Source organism: Poeciliopsis prolifica, unplaced genomic scaffold (genome assembly GCF_027474105.1).
Source record: "Poeciliopsis prolifica strain line A6 unplaced genomic scaffold, Auburn_PproV2 SCAFFOLD044, whole genome shotgun sequence".
Lineage (NCBI taxonomy): Eukaryota > Metazoa > Chordata > Actinopteri > Cyprinodontiformes > Poeciliidae > Poeciliopsis > Poeciliopsis prolifica.
Genome location: NW_026562419.1, coordinates 400,072 through 427,309, shown reverse-complemented (window position 1 = coordinate 427,309; position 27,238 = coordinate 400,072). Strand labels below are relative to the sequence as shown.

The 27,238-nt window shown below is 40.6% G+C and overlaps 1 protein-coding gene across 1 annotated transcript; it reads left to right on the top strand.

Moving 5' to 3' along the window:
- Positions 1–5,718: 5,718 nt before the first annotated feature.
- LOC129376548 (oocyte zinc finger protein XlCOF6-like) lies at positions 5,719–24,938 on the top strand (the record flags this gene model as incomplete). Its single annotated transcript, XM_055056150.1, has 3 exons — positions 5,719–5,938; positions 6,023–6,487; positions 24,619–24,938. Coding segments are annotated over 3 exons (1,005 nt in total), but the record flags the coding sequence as incomplete, so codon positions are not given.
- Positions 24,939–27,238: the final 2,300 nt, after the last annotated feature.

Here is a 27,238-nt window from a genome sequence, read left to right as displayed (position 1 = left end):
CTCATCTCCAGATCTCTGATAGATCCGGCAATGTCACGAGTGACATTGACAGTGTGCTGTTGACTCAGCAGTTTTATTTGAACCTTTCCATAGTCCCACCACTGTCTAATAGAGCTAAAATCAGCCTTCGTTTTTCTAAAACCAGTCCAAAAATAAGTCAAAACCTCTTTAAAACTCTGATCGTCAATCAAAGCAGAATTAAAATGCCAGTACGCGCTTCTAGGTAAAATGTTTCTGATAAAAACACTACCTAAAAGCAAAGAATGGTCCGTAAAAGCCACTGGTAAAATCTGGCATGTTTTAAACACATTAAAATGGTGTTTAAAACAATAAAAACGATCTAAACGAGCCAAAGAGATTTTACCTTCCTTGATGTGGGACCATGTAAACTGCCTGGAGCCTGCATGCATCCTCCTCCATACGTCCACCAGGCCGTGAGACGAGACCAGCTGCTTCAAGACGTGTTGGGCCGCCGGGTGCGGCTCTGCGTGATTACGATCTAAAAACTCGTTTTCTGTGCAATTAAAATCTCCACCTATAAAAACATAATCTTCAGACCCGCAATCACCCAGCCTCTCCCCAATTTTTTTATAAAAACGTTTCTTCTCTGCATTGGCGATTGGAGCATAGATGTTAATAAAAACCATGTTAAAAAAATCGAACTTTGTCTTTACTAAAAGACACCTTCCTTGTATAACGTGTTCGATTTCGATAGAAAGTGGGGTAAAAGCTTTAGAAAAAACAAAGCCTACCCCTGCACTCTTGGAGGTGCCGTGACTCAAAATCACCTCCCCCCTCCACTCTCTACCCCAGTCCGTTTCGATCAAGTGATCGCTGTGCGTTTCTTGTAGGAAAATAACATCAATTCTTTTTTGATTCAACATCTGATACACTAAAGCACGTTTTTTAGCCTCCCTCGCCCCGTTAAGATTCAAAGATGCAATTTTAAAAGAATCCATAATGAGTAAAAGGCTAAAAGCAACGTACAAAAAACCAATAAGAAATATTAAAAAGCTACTGTGTATCATAAAAGCTGTTTTCTGACTTTGGTCATTATTTTCTTTAATCTAAAAACTTCTGTATCTGTAAAACCTGACACTTCTTTGTGTTTTACATAATGCCTCGCAGAGGAACAAAATATACTTAAATCTGGGAAGAAACTTTCAATTTTTATTCCTCTTAATCCTTTAGTTTGTTTTAAAAAGGTTCTGAATATTTCCACTGGGTATCTTGGTTCTTTGATAACTTGTGACACAGAGGCCTCACTGGTGTCGGAAAACCAGCTCTCTTCATCGCTGCTCTCTGACATTTCTTTCCTCTCCCCAGCTAACTTGCTGGCCTGTTTACTAGCCTGCTCAGCAGTCACCACATTTCTTCTCTTGCTACGTCTCTTTGTTGGAGTACAAACCTCTAAATCCATCTCCTCCTCTGCCTCACCCATATCCCTCCCTGTTCCACCTCCTATAACTGACTTTTCACTATTTTGTCCTTTAACCTGTCCATCCGCCTGCACCTCTCCTCTCTCCCCTTATCTCCACATACTAGATGCTCCACATCATCCTTCACCCCCTCCTGCCCTTCCTGCACATCACCTCCCTCGCCCTCTACATTCTCGCCTACACCACCAATCATCCCACCACCATTCACCACCGTGCTCTCATCCTCTCCAACACACACACTTCTACCACTGTCCTCCACTGACTCCTCAACAATGGCTTCTGCCAACACCTCCTCCACTACCTCCAGCTCCCCCGCCACCGCAGCGGCAGGTTCCCCCGCCACCGCAGCGGCAGGTTCCCCCGCCACCGCAGCGGCAGGTTCCCCCGCCACCGCAGCGGCAGGTTCCCCCGCACCGGCAGCGGCAGGTTCCCCCGCCACCGCAGCGGCAGGTTCCCCCGCCCCCGCCCCCCCGCCCCCGCCACCCCCCGCCCCCCCGCGCCCCCCGCCACCGCCCCCCCCGCCACCGCCCCCCCCCGCCAATGCCCAGCAGCAGCAGACTGCTGCTGAGCTGAGTCCGGCCTAGCCGGCTCTGCCTTATCAGGGCACATCTTTATAACGTGGCCCTCCTGTCCACATCCAAAACACCTCATTTGACCCGATGTGGCAAACAGCACATAATCAAAATCGTCCACTCTAACATGAAAACGTAAGTTCATTTCTTCATCTTTTCTATTCAGAATCATGAAAAGTTGTCTCCGGTGGGAGACAACATGTTTCAGTAGTGGTGATTTACACCCGGAAGGGATTTTCTTTACTGGCGACACCACTTTGCCGTGTCTTGATAGTTCTTTAATCAAGAACTCGTCGCTAATGAATGGAGGAACATTTGACAACATTACCTTAGTGGCTGGTAACGTGAGAGGTGAGACTTGTAAAAACAAACCGTTCACCGTGACACCCTTTTCCACCACCTGTTGTGCATGTTCCACTCGCTCAACAAACAACACCACTGCCCCATTCATACGTGCAGCCGACCTTATGTTCCCGTGTCCAATCATCTCACCCACCGCCAAACAAACTTCCTCCACGCTGCACGGAGAGCCGGCACCCACCTTGATGCCGTTCTTCCGTGTCAGCGTGGAAAAAGACCCACCACCGCTAACACCCACCATTGTTGCCGTCAGACGCCGGCAAGCCAGGCACGCCCGACGGCCACACCCCAAACAAACGAACAAAAACCCCTTAAAACGTGATAAAACTAAACACAAGAAAAAACAATTAAACAAGTAAACCAAACACCCAGAAAAACAGTAAGAAAAAGATAAAGAAAAGATATTCAAGCACTCTTGCTTTCACTCTTCCTCCGCTCCTCCTCACACACCCTCCTCTCACTCGAAGAAGAGAAAAAAATAAGAAGAAGAAGAAGAAGAAGAAGAAGAAGAAGAGAAGAAGAAGAAGAAGAAGAAGAAGAAGAAGAAGAAGAAGAAGAAGGCGGGGAAGATGAAAACAGAGCACGCGGGCTCGCTTTAACTTTTCCTTTGGAGAAGAGTTTGAGGTTCAACTAATTTTTTCCGTGTTTTCAGTGAAAATGTCTTCAGTTCAGCCTCAGAGAGTTTATCAAGCAGCAGGAAACTCCTGCTGAAGAAACATTCACAGAGTGGAAAGAAATCAACGTTAAGATGGAGGAAGAGATGGACGATCAGCGCAGACTGATGGATTTTACCCGGATACCCAAGATCATCTTGCACCGGATAGGTAAGAAACAGCTTCACGGTTTACTGATTAGTCAGGTTAAAGAGAGTTTTTACAGATAAATAATCGTTCTGTTCGTAGACATATTTAAAGAATCTGCTTAAATTAAGTAAAAATAGAAAATCCCTGGAGAAATGTAACCAGGGCCTGCTAAAGTGTGGCCCCAGTTTAGACCCAGCGCTCTGATTCTAACAATTAGCATCAATGCTCAGCTAAACTGAATTATAGTCAATAGCCTGTGGAAAGTCACAAGCATGTTGACTAACATGGACTTCCTCCATTCAGTTTGTTAAAATTAGTGTATAATCTAAAATGAGCCAAAATGCTAATGTTAGCCTAAATGCTGCTAGTAGCATGTGGGGCATCATTACAATGTGGTCTTACATTGACTTCCTGCATTCAGGGTCCTAAACATGGCTAATAAGTAATAAAAATAGCTAGAAGCTTATTTCAGGGAAAAGGCTGATGCTTGTGCAGCAAAGCAGAGCCCTAACCTGAGAGGAAAAGATCATGCAGGCTAATATTATTGCACTGTCTCTGAGTCGGTTTCTCTTCGCAATATTTATTAACCTATTTGTATGATTTGTTCTGTAAATTGCCATTCATATTATTTCTCAGTCTCTATCACTGAGGGATGAAGAGACTGATGTCTGGTTCTTTAGGTTCTGACGGGTCTGCGGTTCCTCTCCTGACCCACTGTGCACCCTGAATATCGCCGACACAGTTTTTTAATTCCCCTATCAAACTTCTCTGTGATTGTTTAGCCTAGAATGTGCATCTTCCAATGTTATGTTATTTGATGTTATTGTTACAGGTCAGTTTTCTAAACTACAAAGAAATGACTGTTAGGGATGCTCCAATATGAAAAATTGGATTGATATTGATATCTGATAGTAACACTGGTGTTATAGCAGATTTACCATATTTTATTTTATATACGTTTTTAATCCGATTACTTGATTAATCATAAGAATAATTAATAGATTACTCAATTACTGAAATAGTTGTTTACAGCAACGCTACTATCCATCCAGTTATCACTAGAAAATATTTATTGACTTTCTCTTTTATCTTGTCACATATGCTGAGCTGACAGCGCCTCTTAATGCTCATTTGTACTCAATGCATGTCAGCTATTCTGACAGAATAACTGCTCAAATTTAAGTTAAAGAAGGTCAGTGTTAGACCCGCCCAAAGCCCGCCCTCCACTTTCATTGGGGAATTATTTTATGGTGACACGACAGGAAGTGGATCCAGGTGATAATAATGATCACAACAATCAAAAGCATATTTAATAATTGTCTTGTCTGGCTGCTAAGTTTCCATTTTCATAATGTAAACTTAGTAAATGACTTATTAACTAACTTGTGTCTTAAATAAACTCGTTAAATAATTTTATCATTGTACATTTTCACCTTTCATATTTAATCTTCCAAATTGTCCAATATTCATGTCAAATATTTTCAATTGGTTCATTTTGCCATTATTTTCTGCATGTGTGCGATTAACAACAATCACCCAATGCTACCAATTCTGCTGTGAATCCCAGGAAAGTAAAGGCTGAGATTTAGTTGTGCTTTTGAACGTTTGTGTTGAGTGTGTGAGCGGAGCAATGTCTGACAATATCAGCGGGTGAGATTAAAAATTACTTTATGGTTTCCCTTTAGGCATTTTATGTCACTCTTTAATGTGATATATATCTGGTGACATATAATGGGTGCACTTCCCCTGCGCCCATTACAAGCACACAGCCCGCATCACCACCAGCGTTGGTCCACAATCTCCCAGTCGGATTGCGACACCGTGTGTGTGGTCAGGGTACACGTCCAAAAGTCAGGTGACCTGAACATCTGACTCCTCCTCCATGTAGGTGTCTTCTTCCTCTCTCTACATGGAGGAAGAAGATTTTATGTAATATTTGTCAGGAAGCTACTAGATTAAGCTATTGCCATCTTATTTGCTCACCTGGAGATCCTTAATATCATATTTTGACTCAAGAATAGTTCCAGTCTGGTCATTAGAATGGAGCTATGACCAGAATGAAACTAGTTCTGGTCATAGTTCCATTCTAGAACATCCAATGTTCTAGAACATAGAACATTAACTTCTTAGTTGAGTTAATGTTCATTCTTGTAAGATTGTAATTTTAGAATAACCTAAGAAAATCCTGTTTCGATACATGAAGGCATCAAAGTGGATTTCTTGTTTGATTGACATTTAAAAAACTTTTTTTTTTTGTCTATTTCCCAGATCTTCCACAATGTTGTGTGTGAAGAAGAGGAGATTCTCAATGACACAAAACCACAGAGGAACCAACTCATCTCTCATGGCTCTGCAGAAACTGAGAACCAGAATCAGGAAGGAAGCAATTCTGAAGACCCAGGAAAAAAGAGAAAGGAAGAACAGAAACCAAAGGAGAGATATGAGAAAACCAAACAGCAGAAAGACAGAACTGATGCTGAAAAACAAAAACCGCAGCAGAAAACTCACAAAGGGCAAAAAATACATTCTTGTAAAATTTGTGATAAAACCTTTTCTGGAAACAGTAACTTGAAGACACACATGAGAATTCACACAGGAGTAAAACCTTTCACTTGTTCAACCTGTGGAAAGAGTTTCAATGAAAGAGGGACTTTAACTAAACATATGAGAATTCACACAGGTGAGAAGCCTTTCACTTGTTCAACCTGTGGAAAGAGTTTCAGTGACAGAGGGACTTTAACTTGGCATATGAGAATTCACACAGGTGAGAAGCCTTTCTCATGTGAGACCTGTGGAAAGAGTTTCAATGTAAAAACGGCTTTAACTCAGCATATGATAATTCACACAGGTGAAAATCCTTTCTCATGTGGGACTTGTGGAAAGAGTTACAGACAAAAAACGACTTTAACTAAGCATATGAGAATTCACACAGGTGAGAAGCCTTTCACTTGTTCAACCTGTGGAAAGAGTTTCAGTGTAAAAGCGAATTTAACTGCGCATATGAGAATTCATACAGGTGAGAAGCCTTTCTCATGTGGGACTTGTGGAAAGAGTTACAGACAAAAAACGACTTTAACTAGGCATATGAGAATTCACACAGGTGAGAAGCCTTTCATTTGTTCAACCTGTGGAAAGAGTTTCAGTGACAGAGTTACTTTAACTCGGCATATGAGAAGTCACACAGGTGAGAAGCCTTTCTGGTGTGAGACCTGTGGAAAGAGTTTCAGTGTCAGAGGGACTTTAACTCGGCATATGAGAATTCATACAGGTGAGAAGCCTTTCTCATGTGGGACCTGTGGAAAGAGTTTCAGGATGAAACAACAATTACTTAAACACATAAAGATTCATATGGATGCAAAACAGTGACGTGCGGTGAGGCTTTACGATGTATAAATACAGACACCATGTATGTTATTGGTTACTCAGAAATTTTGCTCATGCATACAACGCTGGAGGGCAGAAAGACCGTTCTTTTACACGTCATCCATAGCTGTAGTAACCAGGTGAAACTTAGAAATGTAGGTATTGTTTCGTGTTATGATCCACAGCAAAGGGAGAAACCTAAACCACTTTCTCACTCTGCATCACCCAAGCTACATGCAGACTCGTTGCAATAGCAACTGATAACAATGCCATGTTTTAGGATTTAACATAAAAAAATAAAGAATTTTGGTCACAGAACAGAACATTGAGTTTTTTGCAGTAGTTTGTTTTAGTCTTAGTGTTTTATTAATAAATCATTGCTGTGGTAGATTAGCTAACATTTCTACTTTACTGAATTCTTTAGACATACAGACTGTGGCCCACAAAATGCACATTTCATTAAAAAACTAAACAAAAACATGTTTTTTCCCATCTTACCTTTACTTATAAATTAAATCCATAACAATTCTGCACAAAAATATCCATTCATCCAAAGCCAAGTCGATGCTCTGAATGTCTTGTACTAAATTAGACTTGAGGTCCATTTTTGTCTACCAGCTTTGTTTTTCTAAAATCAGTTTTTTGTTTTATTTCTCAGTCACATTTGTACTTAAGGTTCCCATCAGTGTCCCATTAGATACTGAAGTTAAAGAGGGGAATGTCTTCAGGAAGGTTTAATTTCTGTGGATTTCAGGTGTCTTGCAGTTATGTGTCATGTAGTTATTGAGTTCAGCTTTTACATTGTTGACTTTTACATGTATGACTTGAAATAAAGTATTTTACATTTTAAAGCAGTGTTATTCTTTTTTCCCATAAATTGCTGGGTTTCAGATGATGGAGCACCGATGCCTTACCATGGAGGGGGGGTCAGAAAGTAAATGCAGCACATTTAGGCATTTTGACTTAAACATCAAAATGTCTTAAGTCTGTGCCATGTGTGGTTGTTCCAACCATTCTAATAGAGAGAAAGAAAAACTTTATCTTTGTGTTTTGAAGGTAGTCGGTCACAAGGAAGTTAATTTAGAAAAAACTCACCTAACAAAGAGAAAAGTGGATCAACAATCTACAGCTAAAACCAGGAGGTGCAGGAAGTAATAATGCCGGAGTTTGCAGAGCCACTTTTCTAACATCGTTTAAATTGTATTTTCAGATATTTTATTGGATGGTAACTTAGAAAGACAAGCATTCATATGCAGGCACATGCAGAGGGGGTCTGGAGAGGGCTTGAGCCCTGCCCCTTTTACCCTTGATGCCCCCAGAGCCCTTTTTGGGTTTATTTTTGTTTTCAACTTGAGTCTTTTGTGTCAGGAGGCCTTCTTGTGCCTCTAAATATAACACCTAGCAAAACTAATGAGTCTGGCTGCCCTTGGTCTAATTATGAGGATTCCCAGTCCTTCTGCCTCCACGTTGTTCAGACACCGGGTCCGTGGCGAGGAAGAGCGGGGCTGAACTGTGACCTCTAACGGTCAACTTTTGGGCAATAATTAATTTTTCTAACGTACACTTGTGAATAAAAACATAGGTCTGATGTTGAAGTTATAAAACCAGTTTCTATTTATATTTTGTAATAATGTCTGGAGGGCCCCTACCAGCAGCTACTGGGTTCTCTTTGTTTACCTTGATATCTCAGCCTTATAATTCTAGATCTCAGAGGTGCTGAAATCAAATTAATGACATGTGAGAAGTTAACTGTTTATATATGAAGGTTTTTCTGATTTACTTTTTGTTTCAAACAGGTTTTATTTCAGTCTCTATGTTTATGTAAATCGATTCTGTCACAGTCTTGACTAAACAGAAAAATAGAAAAAGACCATCATTATGATACTTTATCATCTAAAATTATAGAAAAAGTTTCAATGATTTTTTTTATCTGAAATTCAATCCACATCATCAAACCATTTTGTAAGGAGAAAATTTATTTAAAACCATGTCAAAGAAATGCATCCATTTCTCCAAATCATTAAAATAAAAATATGTACAAAGGATAAAAAACACAATAAAGACTCCAAAATTTCAGAAGTCTAAATCTCAAAGCATTCAAAACTCATTGTTTGTTAGACAATCTCTCCCTCAGTCTCATTCAATAAAATGGAAATATAAAACTGGCAGAATAAAATTTTTAAGAATTTCAGCTAAATATCCAGATTAAAATGCTTTGTAAGCAAAACCTGCTACATTTAAGAATTTAAGTCGGTTGCAATTACTCCACTTCCAAACAGCAACTTACTGAGAATCTTGAGGTTCACATTGTGCCATCAAACCTGTGCAAGTTCTCATTTGAACAGTTACATTTATTTAGAGTGAACCTTTTTCTACTGAATCTACAAAATAAAAGCTTCCAACCCGTGTGAATCTTCATGTGATGACTTAAACTGGATCTATACACAAAACATTTTCCTCGCTTTTCACTAAGGGTGCAGACATGACATGGTGAGCTGGTCTAATAGTCAAACCTCACAGCGGAGAACAGAACAGTGGCTGAGGTCAATAACGTTGAGGAATCAGATCAGCTTCACATGCATGTATCTGCTGCTCACCAATGTCCCAAAATTAAGGAAATCAACATTTATGAATCAGCCAGATGATAAATCAATGCACAGCTACTTCTCACCTGTGTGAATTCTGTTGTGAGAAGTTAAGTTCTGTTTTTGACTGAAACCTTTTTCACAAATCCCACATGAGAAAGGCTTCTCACCAGTGTGAATTCTCCTGTGACGTTTTAAACTTTTTTTATAAGGGAAACTTTTTCCACAAATCCCACATGAGAAAGGTTTCTCACCTGTGTGAGATCTCATGTGATGAACTAATTGATATCCAGTCAAACAATTTCTTCCACAAGTGCCACAAGTGATAACCTTCTCACCCGTGTGAGATCTCATGTGAAGAGTTAAACTTTCCTTTCGAGTGAAACTTTTTCCACAGTTCTCACATGAGAACGGTATCTCACCCATGTGAGATCTCATGTGATGAACTAATTGATATCCAGTCAAACAATTTCTTCCACAAGTGATAACCTTCTCACCTGTGTGAGATCTCATGTGAAGAGTTAAACTATGCTTTTGAGTGAAACTTTTTCCACAGGTCTCACATGAGAAAGGTTTCTCACCCGTGTGAACTCTGATGTGAATAGCTAACTGAGGTTTCCTCCGGAAACGTTTCCCACAGGTCTCACAAAAGAACGGTTTCTCACCTGTATGAATCTCAATATGAGCAAGTAAATGAGATTTAAACAAAAAACTTTTCCCACAGATTGTGCAGGTGTAACGTTTCTCACCCGAATGAATTCTCTTGTGTCTTTTTAAAGAGTCGTTTAGACGGAAACCTTTTCCACAAGCTGGACAAGTGAACGGTTTTTCACCTGTATGAATTCTCATGTGATCAATTAAACGACTCTTTAGGGTAACGTTTTCCACAGGTGGAACATTTGAAAGGTTTCTTAGCCATGTGAGTTTTCTTGTGATTCATCAAGGAACTATTTTGAGAAAGGTTTTTATCACAAATTTGACAAGAATATAGATTTTGGTCTGGCTGAGCTTTCATGTGCGTTTCTTGTTCTGAAGTCTCTGTTGAGTTTTTCTGCTGTTTGTTCAAAATGTCATCAGTTTCCTGTTCATCACAAGATGCTCTTCATCCTGACTGATGCAAAGTTGCTCCTCTTCCTCTTTGATCTGCAGAAGTTCTGGTTCTTTTCGGTCCAGTTTCATCTGCAGAGGTTCTGGTTCCTCTTGATCCTGTTTTATCTGCAGAGGTTCTGGTTCCTCTTGTTCCAGTTTCATCTGCAGAGGTTCTGGTTCCTCTTGTTCCAGTTTATCTGCAGAGGTTCTGGTTCCTCTTGATCCAGTTTCATCTGCAGAGGTTCTGGTTCCTCTTGTTCCAGTTTCATCTGCAGAGGTTCTGGTTCTGGTTCCTCTTGTTCCTGTTTCATCTGCAGAGGTTCTGGTTCATCTTGATCCAGTTTCATCTGCAGAGGTTCTGGTTCCTCTTGTTCCAGTTTTATCTGCAGAGGTTCTGGTTCCTCTTGTTCCAGTTTTATCTGCAGAGGTTCTGGATGATCTTGATCCAGTTTCATCTGCAGAGGTTCTGGTTCCTCTTGTTCCAGTTTATCTGCAGAGGTTCTGGTTCCTCTTGATCCAGTTTCATCTGCAGAGGTTCTGGTTCCTCTTGTTCCAGTTTTATCTGCAGAGGTTCTGGATGATCTTGATCTGAAGTGAAGTTTCTCTCCGGGTTTCTGAGCTCATTTAGATCCTCCCCCTCTTTGCACACACTGCATTGTGGGAGATCTGGACAAAAAAGTCAAAATGTGAGGTCACACAATGAACTCTTCAGTTTAATTAACTAAAACTAAAATGAAAATATTCCTCAGCAGGGGTCGTGCTGTGGTAGCACAACCCACGATTGGAGGCCTTCAATCCTCCACACGGCCGTCACGGGTTTGATTTCCGGATCCGACTTTATTTGCCGCATGTCTTTCCTTACTACATTCCTGTCAGCCTTCTTTCTTATAAGGGACACTAGAGCCCACAGAAACCCCAGGAGAGGAAATGTATATATATCAATCAGCAAACATTATAAAATGAAATCTCTTCCATCGTCTTTCAGAGAGATTGTTATTTACCTTATTTAGAATAAACAATGTCTGCATGTGGTTAATAAATTTACCGTCAATTAAACCTTAGTGCCGTCAAATATGCAGTCTGGCTAGCTGACGTTAACTCCCCTTCAAGATTCGCTTCTCACCAACAGGGACGTTACACCTTCTGTGACCACTGCACATTGTGACTGTAGGAGGCGCTGTTGCAGGTTTTCATCATACTTTGCTATTCTTATGGACACAGAATATGATGGCGCTTATCAAATAATGGTCCCACACTGTAACTTACAGTAAAGTACTAAATATTTAAACTGAACCATCTCTATTAACTCTGCTTGCTAAGTCAATATCTGACCATTAGTCTTATGACATTTCTTTTAGTTAAATGAAACGGCCCTTTAAATAGCTTTACATAGTGTTATAGTCAAGACCATCTAAGCAGAGACCAAGACCAGCCGCCACATGACTATAAAATGTGAAATATTAGCAAAAGTGCTAATCAAATTGGTCTGAAAGATCCACATTCCCATAAAAACAAATCAATTTAACCAATATTATCAATTCAAACTCTTTGTTCTACTTTGCTCTGTGCTACAATCCATGGAAGTCTCATGCCAACCCTAAAAGTTAACGCCCTGGGCGGTTGCCCATATTGCTCATATCAGAAACCACCACTGTCTGCACTATTAAACATAGCAATTAAGGCAATGCACTAGTGGTAAACAACGCTCCATCATGAACACAGACCAAGGAGCAACAAGCAGAAATAACCAAACACTGTGACAGTTCTCACTTTTTCTCCTGCTGCATGAAGCCAGGCAGCACAGAACTATCACAGAGCAATGAGCATGCTCTGTGTGCTCTGGTTTTATTGATTCACCAATTAAATTAATATCAATGTATACAAACAATTAAAATAATGACAGCTACTGCAGCTGTTTCGTACCTATCCGCTGCAAGATGATCTTGGGTATCCGGGTAAAATCCATCAGTCTGCGCTGATCGTCCATCTCTTCCTCCATCTTAACGTTGATTTCTTTCCACTCTGTGAATGTTTCTTCAGCAGGAGTTTCCTGCTGCTTGATAAACTCTCTGAGGCTGAACTAAAGACACTTTTACATTAAACACAGAAATATTTAACTAAACTGCAAAACAGTCTTCAAGAGGAAAAGTAAAGCCAGACATTTGCTCTGTTTTTATTTTTCACGTGTTTCACTGTTGCTGTGCTGAAGAAACTGGAAGTGATTATTAGTTTGGCTTTAAATTTTCTGCTGAGTCTCTTCTTTTAAAGTCCTGGAGGGCTGATGCCCTGAAACTTTAGCTGAGCCTCTGCTGCACCACCTGAATAGAGTAATTAGGTCATTAAGGCTCTGCAGATCTGATCCACACAAGGAGGAGGTAATTATGGTGATTTCATTGCAGTGTTTTGTACCTGTGGCTCATCTAAACACTGCAGGTCACCTTGAGGACTGGAGTTTGACTCTGTGGTTTAGTCAGATCTCCTGCTGAAGAAACATCCAAAGAGTGGAAATAAATCAACGTCAAGATGGAGGAAGAGATGAACGATCAGCTCAGATCAGTCTGGAAAAACACTGATGATGACAATAACTGTTTGATTACCTTGGTAACTAAGAGTGATAGCAAATTAGAGTAAATTCTTTCTGATTCATTTCCTTTTTTCCATTACTATTCATTCAGTTCCTCAGTTGACCCGAGTGAAACACAGTATAATTTTTTCAAGTCTTTTTAATTAATTATTAAGTTTTATGTTTTTTTAACACATTTACCATTTTTTTTTAATATGTGGAATATTTTTTTAAACTTTCAATGTATGATGAAAACATTATAAATCAGAAATATGACACAGAAGCACCTTTATGCTGCCACCTACTGACAAGAACCTGGTACTACACCTTCAAAGAGCTATTTTTCTACAGTTTGTGCGACTGAATTCATTTCCATGGATTTCATATGCAGGAGTATGTTTAAACAGTCATGTTCAATAACATGGAATCAGACCAACAACAAAAAAGTTGTATTTCATAAATGTGTGTGTAACCTGGTTGAATTTGTCTGTTGTTATAATCGTGTAACATAGTTGAAATGATTCAGTTTAAATTCTGCTAGTATGGGTTTTATGGATGTCCTGTAATGAGTGTTTTTTTTGGCGCCCCTACTGGTTGCCTATAAAAGGAGGAAGAACTGCAGATTCCACACAGTCTGTCAGGAACTCCACTGTGGTAGGTCATCAAGTCCAGTTCCTTTCTGAACAGTAGTGGTGGTTGTGCTCTGAGACTAACGTGGAGTTTTGTTGCAGTACCCAGAGTTGGCGAACCAGTAGGGAGGCTTACTGTGTTTTTGTTATTGTTGACACTCATTACAGGTAATTATATTATGTTAAATGTCAGAAATTTATGTTGTCAGTTATTTTTCAGTTAAGTTTGTCAGTGTGTTTATTATGTTGTCAGTTTGTTGTATTTGCCTGTCTGTCAGTTTGTTTGTTCTCTGTTTCAGTTGGAAGTTACTGTTAAATAGTTAATTAGTTAAATTTGACTGCTGCCTATGTTTATTTTTCTGATTTTATTGATTTATAAGAGAAATATTGTATAAATTTTATTTGAAAGTTTTGTTATCAATGAAAATCCACTATACGATCACTGTTATAAAAATGCATTTGTAATGATTATTGTAGGACACAGTCTGTCAGGAACTCCACTGTGTACCCAGAGTTGGCGAACCAGTAGGGAGGCTTACTGTGTTTTTGTTATTGTTGACACTCATTACAGAAATTTACCCAACTGGTCTCCGCTGTGTGCTGTGTATTGGGGAGGAAGTCACAATTGCTCAAAATGTTTTTCTTTGGTTATTGTATGGGTTCCTACCTGACTGAAAATCTCTTATTGTTTTAACTGCGTTACTTTAAGAACAGAAGCCTCTCCCCTTTTGTTTCTTCCTCTGTGGTATTGTCTTTAAAATGTTTGTGTCCCTTAGACCCTATCCTTTTGTCATGTTGTCCTGTGGGAGAGGTGTGTATTATTTATTTTGTATCTAAATACATCCAGTTTATTTATAAATTTATTAAGTTAATTTCTGTTATGTACTTTTGTTTATGTAGGGCTTGGAGCGGGCAGCCGGTAACACGGTTATTTTCTATCTGTTATTCTTGTCAGAATAAACCCTTTTAAAGGTGAACCACGGCCTGATCATTTAAAACCAGAACAACGCAGATCGGATCCGGTTACATGTGTTTGAAGTCAGTTATCTATTGTGAGACGTTTTTTAATTTTATTTCAAATGTTCAAGTTGAATACATTACTCTAAACCACATGTGGCTTCATACTGTTTAACTTTAAAAATGAATCAGAACCTACAAACTAAACCTCCTGTGTCGATATAATAACTGTACGTGCTTTGTTCTAATTAAACAGATCTAATCATGCTCAATAAATTAAAATATGAAAGAAAATGTGGTATATTAAAGCGGGACTTTTGAATCGTTCACAGTTTCTTCAGTACAGTTCCAGTGAAACACGGGGAACATTTCTGAATATATTTGTTATTTAATAAATCACCTTAAGAAAACGAAATTGGTAGAAAGAATATTTTTTATAATAATAATAATAATAATAATAATAATAATAATAATAATAATAATAATAATAATAATTTTGGTGCGGGAGAATATTTATGTAGCATCCCGTTTCACACTCCATTCCAGTAGATGGCGGTAATTCACATCAATAAGTTTCTTGCCAACCGCCATGAAAAAAAGAAGAAGAAGAAGAAGAAGAAGAAGAAGAAGAAGAAGAAGAAGAAGATTTTTGATTTTTACCAATACATTTATTAAACAAATATATATACACAATTCACAATGTTTCTCTTTACATCAATAAAATCATTATAATAGTATTTTTTTATAAATTAGTTCGTTTCTCTCTGAGATGATGCATAGTGCGTTATCGCATCCCCACAAATCCAAAAACTTTTTCCAAATTCCCGGTGGCCCTGTGGAAAGCAAACTCCAATCTCAATCTCGCCTTTATGTTCACTTTCCACAGGGTCACAGCATCCAACTGAGGTCATCCTGCATCCTATCTCTTCGAGTGATATAAATAGCTAGTTTAGCTTCAGCCAATAAATAGTTTAAAAGCCGAGATCTAAAACTAGTTGCTTTACTATGAGGTACACGTTAATAATACTGCATTGGTAAAAAGCATTTTAAAAAGACTAAAAACAGTCGATAGAAAACTAAAAAAACCAGTTAAACGTGTACAATCTATAAAAACATGAAAAACACTCTCTGATAAGGTGCAAAAAGGACACCATTTACAATATTATGATTGATAACCGATAAAAAGCATTTGTGGCAATGGCGCCGTGGAGCACCTCCACTGGAGGTCACCAGTCCTTTTTTTAATTGGCAGTTTATATAGCGTCCTCCATTGTATCGGCTGTCCTTTTAGCTTATCAGCCCACACGCTGACAGCTCTCCCCTGGAGTGTTTTCCTGTTTAGGATTTTTACACAGTTTTTGTACAGGTCTTTGGCATTACCTTGCACAGGTCCATTTCCGAGTCGTGTTCTTTAAAAGGGGACCACTGTCCTCTTCAAAGCCCGGACTCAGGAGTACCTTTGGGAATGGATCCGTGTCTCTTGGTAGGCATTCCTTCTCTTTGTATGACTGCAGTAAATCCTTCTCCTCTGCAGCCAGTCTCTCCTTTACTTTCCCCAGGACACGTTCCATTGTTCTGGTGGACTTCATTTTGACTGCAGCGGCAACCCCCTGGGCGTCTCCAAAATCCGCTCCAGAAAATTGGATCAGCCGCTTTAAAGTCACCAGTCCAGCTCTGCTCAAAGTCTCTGATAGTCCTAGGAACGTGTCTTTTTCGACGTCTAATCTTGCTCCGCAGACCAATGGTTCTTCTAAAAGCCAATGCAGAGAGTCATTCGTTTCCGATCTACGCAATTTAAAAAGAGCACACGATTTAAAAACGCTCTGATAAAATTGCGGAATCTCCCTTAACTTTAAAAGACTAAAATTTGTTAAAAACAGAGCAGCATCCAACTCCAATAAATTCACACGTCTCAAAATGCAGCTGGCCACATCCTCATACAGGAGATCCTGTCAAATTTTCTGTAAAAACTGCAATCTAAAAACAACCACTCTACTAGCCAGGTGGACAAGGCCCTGGCCCCCCTCCTCTCTAGGTAAAAACAACACTGATTGCGGTACCCAGTGATGGTTATTCCAAAAGAAATTCACCATTTCTGTTTGGATTTAGCCAACAGCCTTGATGGCGGGTCTAACACAACAAGTTTATGCCATAGTTGTGAGGCAACCAGGTTATTTAACACCAGCACTCTTCCTCGATAAGACATTTTGCCGTGTAGCCATTTCCATTTGGCAAGTTTATTTGTTATCTTTTGTTCTATGTTTCCCCAGTTCTTTTCTTCAAAATCCTTTCCGCCTAAAAAAACACCAAGATATTTCAAGCCATCTTTCCTCCAAGTCATGCCCTTGGGGAGAGCCGGGAGTCCTTCAGCCCACTTGCCAACAGCCAGGGCCTCGCTCTTTTCCCAATTCACCTTGGCGGCAGACAACATGGAGAATTTCTGTATGATCTCGGTTAAAGCGCTGACGTCTCTTTGATCTTTAATAAAAACCACGAGATCGTCAGCATAGGCGGATAAAACCAATTTGTTGTTAAAACCAGGTAAAACCATGCCATGGATCTCTGAGCGCATTTTTGCAGGAGGGGTTCCAGGGAGAGTGCGTAGAGCATCCCCGAGAGCGCGCAGCCCTGTCGGACACCTCTACACACCCTAAAAGGAGCACACAGGCTACCGTTGATCTTCAGCACACTCTCAATGTCACTGTACAATACCTGGATCTTGGCGATAAAACCCTTGCTGAACCCGAACTTCCCCATAATTTTCCAGAGGAAGCCGTGTTCAACGCGGTCAAAAGCCTTTTCTTGATCTAGTGAAATCAAGCCAGTTTGTAAACCCAATGAACCGGAGACTTCCAAAACATCCCGAATTAGGTAGATATTATCTACCATAGACCTGCCGGGGACGCAATAGGTCTGATCCCGGTGGATGACCTGCTCCATGGCTCTTCCTAACCTCGTGGCCAGGGCCTTGGAGAGGATTTTATAGTCGGTGCAGAGAAGGGACACAGGGCGCCAGTTCTTTATATCCTGCAGGTTTCCTTTCTTGGGCAGCAGGGCGATGACCGCCCTACGACAGGACAAGGGGAGCGAACCAGTGGCCAGACTTTCATTACACACCTCAAGCATGTCCTGGGCCAGAAGATCCCAGTAGGTCTTGAAAAACTCCACCGTGAGCCCATCAACACCCGGGGACTTCTGGCCCTGCATGCCCAGGAGGGCTGTGTGGAGTTCTTGCATGCTCAGAGGGCGCTCCAACTCGCTGTTGGTCTCCTCAGAGACCTGAGGCAGTTCCTCACAGAACTCCTCCATCAGTTCGTCGTTCTCCCTGTTCTCGCTTTGGAACAGTGAACGGTAGAAATCGACAGCCCTCCTCCTTATCTGCCCTGGTTCGCTCAGATGCTGCCCCGTGTCCGACAGCAACGAGTGGATCATTTTCCTCTGCCCGTGCTTCCTCTCCAGGCCAAAGAAAAAGCCAGAGGGAGCATCCATCTCTGCGATGTCTTGCATCCGGGATCTGACCAACGCGCCTTGGACTTTATTCTCCAGCAGGTTGGCCAAAGTTAGCCTTTTTGATTTGAGAGCTTCAATATGCTCTCGATTTCCTGTGGCGTCACTAAGTCGTTCCAATTCCACTATGCTTATCTCCAGATCTCTGATAGATCCGGCAATGTCACAAGTGACATTGACAGTGTGCTGTTGACTCAGCAGTTTGATCTGGACCTTTCCATAGTCCCACCACTGTCTGATGGAGATAAAATCAGCCTTCGTTTGTCTAAAACCGTTCCAAAAATAAGTTAAAACCTCTTTAAAACTCTGATCGTAAGTCAAAGCAGAATTAAAATGCCAGTACGCGCTTCTAGGTAAAATGTTTCTGATAAAAACACTACCTAAAAGCAACGAATGATCCGTAAAAGCCACGGGTAAAATCTGGCATGTTTTAAACACGTTTAAAATGGTGTTTAAAACAATAAAAACGATCTAAACGAGCTAAAGAGATTTTACCTTCCTTAATGTGGGACCATGTGTACTGCCTGGAGCCTGCGTGCATCCTCCTCCATACGTCCACCAGGCCATGAGACGAGACCAGCTGCTTCAAGACATGTTGGGCTATCGGGTGCGGCTCTGCATGATTGCGGTCTAAAAACTCGTTCTCAGTGCAATTAAAATCCCCACCTATGAAAACATAATCTTCTGGCCCGCAATCACCTAGTCTTTCCCCAATTTTTTCATAAAAACGTTTCTTCTCTGCATTGGTAGTCGGAGCATAAATATTAATAAAAACCATGCTAAAAAAATCAAATTTTGTCTTTATTAAAAGACACCTCCCTTTTATAACGTGTTCGGTTTCAATAGCAATAGGGGTAAAAGCTTTAGAAAAAAGAAAGCCTACCCCTGCACTCATAGATGTGCCATGACTTAATATGACCTCTCCCTTCCACTCTCTGCGCCATTCCGTTTCTAATATGTGATCACTGTGTGTCTCTTGCAGAAAAATTACATCAATTTTCTTTTGTTTTAACATTTGATAAATTAATGCCCGTTTTTCAACCTCTCTGGCCCCATTTAAATTCAAAGATGCTATTTTAAAAGACTCCATCTTGTGTAAAAAACTAAAACCAACCCACCAAAACACTACAATAAATAATAAATAATCACTATACATCATTAAAATTGTTTTCTAACTTTTGACATTATCTTTTTTAACCTGTAAATTTCTGTGTCCGTAAAATCTGATTCTTCTTTGTGTCTGATGTGGTGTCTGGCAGAGAAATAAAACGTTCTTAAATTAGGGAAATATTTTTCTAATTTTACCCCCTTTAACCCTTTTGTTTGCCTTAAAAAGGTTGTAAAGGCTTCTGCTGGGTATCTCGGTTCTTTGTCCATTTTTGATACAGAGGCTTCGCTGGCGTCAGAGAACCAGCTCTCTGTATCACTGCTGTCTGACACCTCCCTCCTCTCTACAGTCAACTTGCTAGCTTGTTTGCTAGCTTTTGCAGCAGCCACTACATTCTGCCTTTTGCTGCGTCTCTTTGCCGGGACACTGGCTTCAAAGTCCATGTCTTCCTCTACTTCACCCGTTTCTCTCTCTGCTCCATCCCCTACCACCGACTCTACACTGCCTTTCCTTTTGCTTTGTCCTTCTGCCTGAGCTTCTCTTCCCTCACCTTCATACACTCGACACTCCTCATCGCCCCTCACATCTTCCAGATCTCTTTCCACACCGTCATTCACCTGCTCCACACTCTCACTCACACCACCATTCACCCCATCACCACACACCGCTATGCTCTCACCTTTTCCGACATTCCCACTCTTATCTCCGTCCTCCACTGACCCTTCATCAACATTCTCCGGTTCCCCCGCCGCAGCAGCGGGTTCCCCCGCCGCAGCAGCGGGTTCCCCCGCCGCAGCAGCAATAGCGGCCTCGCCATCTTGCCCAGCAGGGGGCTGCTTTTCCTCCGATACCGAAGCGGCTAGCCCGGCCCTGTCGGGACACATTTTTATAATGTGTCCCTCTTGTCCACAACCAAAGCACTTCATATTTGAAGTGGTTGCAAAAAGCACGTAGTCGAAGTCATCTAGTCTCACATGAAAACGTAAGTTTAGTTCCTCATCTTTTTTGTTTAGAAGCATGAACAGTTGTCTTCTATGAGAAACTACATGCTTCAATAAAGGTGATTTACACCCTGATGGTACCTTCTTAACAGGTGAAACCACCTTACCATGCCTCGATAGCTCCTTTACTAGAAATTCATCGCTAATGAACGGCGGTACATTCGATAGTGTCACCTTTTTTGCTGGTAGCGTTAACGGTGACACTTGCAGAAATAAGCCGTTGACGGACACGCCCGCCTCCACCAACTGTTGAGCTTGTTCGACTTTTTCCACAAATAAAACCACCGCCCCATTCATCCGTGCAGCCGACCGAATAGACCCGTGCCCAATCACCTCTCCAACGCTAAACAAACTTCCTCCACGCTGCACGGAGAGCCGGCACCCACCTTGATGCCGTTCTTCCGTGTCAGCGTGGAGAAAGACCCACCACCAACACCCACCATTGTTGCCGTCAGACGCCGGCAAGCCAGGCACGCCCGACGGCCACACCCCAAACAAACGAACAAAAAAACCCCTTAAAACGTGATACAACTAACACAAAATTACAATTAAACAAATAAAACTAGACACCCAGTGAAAAGACAGTAAGAAAAGATAAAGATATACAAACACGCTCTCTTTCACTCTCCTTCCGCTCTTCCTCACACACCCTCCTCTCACAAGAAGAAGAAGAAGAAGAAGAAGAAGAAGAAGAAGAAGAAGAAGAAGAAGAAGAAGAAGAAGAAGAAGAAGATTTTTTGATTTTTACCAAAACATTTATTTACAATAATAATAAAACAATTTCCTTTTTTTTGTTGTTTTACAATAATCCTATGTCAAACAAATACATTATAATAAAACATCAGTATAAATTAGTTCATTATTTTCTGAAATGATGCACAACACTTTGTCACATCCCCATAACTCTAAAAAACCCTGCACATTCCCAGTGGCTCTGTGGAAAGCAAACTCCAACTTCAGCCTCGCCTTGATGTTTACCTTCCACAGAGCCACACATCAACTTGAGGTCCATCCTGCATCTTGTCTCTTCGAGTTATATATATAGCTAATTTTGCCTCGGCTAATAAATAATTTAAAAGCCTTGACTTAAAACTAGTCGCTTTTCTATGACGTACTCCGTTAATAAATAGTGCATCGGTAAAAATCATTTTAAAAAGACTAAAAACAGTCGATAAAAAACTAAAAAAGACTATCAAACGTGTGCAATCTATAAAAACATGAAAAACACTCTCTGACAACCTACAAAATGGACACTCATTTATAAAACCAGGACTAATCACCGATAAAAATGCGTTGGTGGCTATAGCGCCATGGAGTATCCTCCACTGGAGGTCGCCAATCTTTTTTCTAATCGGCGGTTTGTACATTGTCCTCCAGTGGATTGGTTGTCCTTTCAGTCTTTCAACCCACACGCTGACGTCCCTCTTTCGAAGCGTTCTCTTGTTTAGAATTTTCACACAGTTTTATATAAAGTCTTTGGTGCCACTTTGCACAAATCCATTTCTGAGTCCATGGTCTTTAGCAGAGGACCGCTGTCCTCTTCAAAGCTTGGACTCAGAAGAACCTTAGGAAAAGGATCTGTTTCTTTTGGCAGGCATTCTCCATCCTTGTATGCCTGCAATAAACTCTTCTCTTTTCCAGTCAATCTTTCTCTTATTCTCATCAGGACACGTTCCATCATTCTTGTAGACCTTACTTTCAGTGCGGCAGCGACCTTCTGGGCATCGCCAAAGTCTGCTCCTGACGCTCGAATCAGCCTCTTTGAGGTCACCATTCCGGCTCTAGACAGCGTCTCTGTTAGCCCCAGGAACGTGTCCTCTTCAACATCCAGTCTTGCTCCGTACACCAAGGGTTCTTCTAATAGCCAATGCAGAGAATCAGTCATTTCCGCTCTACGCAATCTAAAAAGAGCACATGATTTAAAAACGCTCTGATAAAATTGCGGAGTTCCTTTAAACCTTAGAAGACTAAAATTTGTTAAAAACAGAGCAGCATCCAATCCCAAGGAATTCACGCGTCTTAGAATGCAACTGGCTACATCCTTCCACACAGGAGATCCTATCAGGTACTTTTGTAAAAACTGTATCCTAAACACAGTGACTCTACTGGCCAGGTGGACAAGGCCCTGGCCCCCCTCTTCTCTGGATAAAAACAGCACCGACTGTGGCACCCAGTGACGATTGTTCCAGAAAAAATTAACCATTTCCGTCTGTATTCTTGTCAGCAGCCCTGACGGTGGATCTAGTACAATGAGCTTGTGCCAGAGTTGTGATGCGACCAGATTATTAAGCACTAACACTCTTCCTCTGTACAACATTTTTTCATGCAACCATTTCCATTTCGCAAGTTTGTTTGATATTTTTTGTTCTAGGTTTTCCCAGTTTTTTTCAACAAAACTTTTCTCGCCTAAATACACGCCTAGATATTTTAGGCCATCTTTTCTCCAGGTCATGCCTTTGGGGAGAGCCGGGAGTCCGTCGGGCCACTCGCCAACAGCCAGGGCTTCACTTTTTCCCCAATTTACTTTGGCGGCAGACAGCATGGAGAACTTTCTTATGATTTCTGTTAAACCGCTGACGTCTCTTTGATCTTTAATAAAAACCACGAGATCGTCAGCATAGGCAGATAAAACCAATTTGTCTTTAAAACCGGGTAAAACCAAGCCGTGAATGTCTGATCGCATCTTCTTTAAAAGGGGTTCCAGGGAGAGTGCATAGAGCATTCCCGAGAGCGCGCAGCCCTGTCGAACGCCTCTACACACTCTAAAAGGAGCACACAGGCTGCCATTGATCTTCAGCACACTCTCAATGTCACCGTACAACACCTGGATCTTGGCGATAAGACCCTCGCTGAACCCAAACCTCCTCATTACTTTCCAGAGGAAGTCGTGTTCAACGCGGTCAAAAGCCTTTTCTTGATCTAATGAAATCAAGCCTGTCTGTAGACCCAATGAACCGGAGACTTCCAAAATATCCCGAATTAGGTAGACATTGTCCACCATGGACCTGCCGGGGACGCAATAGGTCTGATCCTGGTGGATGACCTGCTCCATGGCTTTCCCTAGCCTAGTGGCCAGGGCCTTGGAGAGGATTTATAATCTGTACAAAGGAGGGACACGGGGCGCCAGTTCTTAATCTCTTGCAAGTTTCCCTTCTTAGGCAGCAGGGTGATAACTGCCCTGCGGCAAGACAAGGGGAGCGAACCGGTAGACAGACTCTCGTTGAATACGTCGAGCACGTCTTGGGCCAGAAGCTCCCAATAGGCCTTGTAGAACTCGACCGTGAGCCCGTCAACGCCTGGAGACTTCCGACCCTTCATGCCAAGGAGGGCTGTGTGTAGTTCCTGCAGGCTCAGAGGCCGTTCCAACTCCAGGTTGGTCTCCGCAGAGACCTGAGGTAGTTCCTCACAGAACTCCTCCAACAGTTCGCGTTCCCTCTGTGTAAACTTAGTAAATGACTTATTAACTAACTTGTGTCTTAAATAAACTCGTTAAATAATTTTATCATTGTACATTTTCACCTTTCATATTTAATCTTCCAAATTGTCCAATATTTATGTCAAATATTTTCAATTGGTTCATTTTCATAATTATTTTCTGCATGTGTGCGATTAACAACAATCACCCACTGCTACCAATTCTGCTGTGAATCCCAGGAAAGTAAAGGCTGAGATTTAGTTGTGCTTTTGAACGTTTTGTTGAGTGTGTGAGCGGAGCAATGTCTGACAATATCAGCGGGTGAGATTAAAAATTACTTTATGGTTTCCCTTTAGGCATTTTATGTCACTCTTTAATGTGATATATATCTGGTGACATATAATGGGTGCACTTCCCCTGCGCCCATTACAGGCACACAGCCCGCATCACCACCAGCGTTGGTCCACAATCTCCCAGTCGGATTGCGACACCGTGTGTGTGGTCAGGGTACACGTCCAAAAGTCAGGTGACCTGAACATCTGACTCCTCCTCCATGTAGGCGTCTTCTTCCTCTCTCTACATGGAGGAAGAAGATTTTATGTAATATTTGTCAGGAAGCTACTAGATTAAGCGATTGCCATCTTATTTGCTCACCTGGAGATCCTTTATATCATATTTTGACTCAAGTCTAGTTCCAGTCTGGTCATTAGAAAGGAGCAATGACCAGAATGAAACTAGTTCTGGTCATAGTTCCATTCTAGAACATCCAATGTTCTAGAACATAGAACGTTAACTTCTTAGTTGAGTTAATGTTCATTCTTGTAAGATTGTAATTTTCGAATAACCTAAGAAAATTCTGTTTCTATACATGAAGGCATCAAAGTGGATTTCTTGTTTGATTGACATTTAAAAAACTTTTTTTTGTCTATTTCCCAGATCTTCCACAATGTTGTGTGTGTGAAGAAGAGGAGATTCTCAATGACACAAAACCACAGAGGAACCAACTCATCTCTCATGGCTCTGCAGAAACTGAGAACCAGGATCAGGAAGGAAGCAATTCTGAAGACCCAGGAAAAAAGAGAACGGAAGAACAGAAACCAAAGGAGAGATATGAGAAAACCAAACAGCAGAAAGACAGAACTGATGCTGAGAAACAAAAACCGCAGAAGAAAACTCACAAAGGGCAAAAAATATATTCTTGTAAAATTTGTGATAAAACCTTTTCTCTAAACAGTAATTTGAAGAGACACATGAGAACTCACACAGGAGTAAAACCTTTCACTTGTTCAACCTGTGGAAAGAGTTTCAGTGAAGGAGGGACTTTAACTCGGCATATGAGAATTCATACAGGTGAGAAGCCTTTCACTTGTTCAACCTGTGGAAAGAGTTTCAGTGTAAAAACAAATTTAACTAGGCATATGAGAATTCACACAGCTGAGAAGCCTTTCTCATGTGGGACTTGTGGAAAGAGTTTCATTGTTAAAGGGATTTTAACTCGGCATATGAGAATTCATACAGGTGAGAAGCCTTTCTCATGTGGGACCTGTGGAAAGAGTTTCAGGATGAAACAACAATTACTTAAACACATAAAGATTCATATGGATGCAAAACAGTGACGTGCGGTGAGGCTTTACGATGTATAAATACAGACACCATGTATGTTATTGGTTACTCAGAAATTTTGCTCATGCATACAACGCTGGAGGGCAGAAAGACCGTTCTTTTACACGTCATCCATAGCTGTAGTAACCAGGTGAAACTTAGAAATGTAGGTATTGTTTCGTGTTATGATCCACAGCAAAGGGAGAAACCTAAACCACTTTCTCACTCTGCATCACCCAAGCTACATGCAGACTCGTTGCAATAGCAACTGATAACAATGCCATGTTTTAGGATTTAACATAAAAAAAGAAAGAATTTTGGTCACAGAACAGAACATTGAGTTTTTTGCAGTAGTTTGTTTAGTCTTAGTTTTATTAATAAATCATTGCTGTGGTAGATTAGCTAACATTTCTACTTTACTGAATCTTTAGACATACAGACTGTGGCCCACAAAATGCACATTTCATTAAAAAACTAAACAAAAACATGTTTTTTCCCATCTTACCTTTACTTATAAATTAAATCCATGCCAATTCTGCACAAAAATATCCGTTCATCCAAAGCCAAGTCGATGCTCTGAATGTCTTGTACTAAGATAGACTTGAGGTCCATTTTTGTCTACCAGCTTTGTTTTTCTAAAATCAGTTTTTTGTTTTATTTCTCAGTCACATTTGTACTTAAGGTTCCATCAGTGTCCCATTAGATACTGAAGTTAAAGAGGGGAATGTCTTCAGGAAGGTTTAATTTCTGTGGATTTCAGGTGTCTTGCAGTTCTGTGTCATGTAGTTATTGAGTTCAGCTTTTACATTGTTGACTTTACATGTATGACTTGAAATAAAGTATTTTACATTTTAAAGCAGTGTATTATTCTTTTTTCCCATAAATTGCTGGGTTTCAGATGATGTAGCACCGATGCCTTACCATGGAGGTGGGGGTCAGAAAGTCAATGCAGCACATTTAGGCATTTTGACTTAAACATCAAAATGTCTTAAGTCTGTGCCATGTGTGGTTGTTCCAACCATTCTAAAAGAGAGAAAGAAAAACTTTATCTTTGTGTTTGAAGGTAGTCGGTCACAAGGAAGTTAATTTAGAAAAAAACACCTAAAAAATAGAAAAGTGGATCAACAATCTACAGCTAAAACCAGGAGGTGCAGGAAGTAATTATGCCGGAGTTTGCAGAGCCATTTTTCTAACATCGTTTAAATTGTATTTTCAGATATTTTATTGGATGGTAACTTAGAGAGACAAGCATTCATATGCAGGCACATGCAGAGGGGGTCTGGAGAGGCTTGAGCCCTGCCCCTTTTACCCTTGATGCCCCAGAGCCCTTTTTGGGTTTATTTTTGTTTCAACTTGAGTCTTTTGTGTCAGGAGGCCTTCTTGTGCCTCTAAATATAACACCTAGCAAAACTAATGAGTCTGGCTGCCCTTGGTCTAATTATGAGGATTCCCAGTCCTTCTGCCTCCACGTTGTTCAGACACCGGGTCCGTGGCGAGGAAGAGCGGGGCTGAACTGTGACCTCTAACGGTCAACTTTTGGGCAATAATTAATTTTTTCTAACGTACACTTGTGAATAAAAACGTAGGTCTGATATTGAAGTTATAAAACCAGTTCTATTTACATTTTGTAATGATGTCTGGAGGGCCCCTACCAGCAGCTACTGGGTTCTCTTTGTTTACCTTGATATCTCAGCCTTATAATTCTAGATCTCAGAGGTGCTGAAATCAATTAATGACATGTGAGAAGTTAACTGTTTATATATGAAGGTTTTCCTGATTTACTTTTGTTTCAAACAGGTTTTATTTCAGTCTCTATGTTATGTAAATCGATTCTGTCACAGTCTTTGACTAAACAGAAAAATAGAAAAAGACCATCATTATTATACTTTATCATCTAAAATTATAGAAAAAGTTTCAATGATTTTCTATCTGAAATTCAATCCACATCATCAAACCATTTTGTAAGGAGAAAATTTATTTAAAACCATGTCAAAGAAATGCATCCATTTCTCCAAATCATTAAAATAAAAATATGTACAAAGGATAAAAACACATAAAGACTCCAAAATTTCAGAAGTCTAAATCTCAAAGCATTCAAACTCATTGTTAGACGATCTCTCCCTCAGTCTCATTCAATAAAATGGAAATATAAAACTGGAAGAATAAAATTAATTTTTTAGAATTTCAGCTAAATATCCAGATTAAAATGCTTTGTAAGCAAAACCTGCTACATTTAAGAATTTAA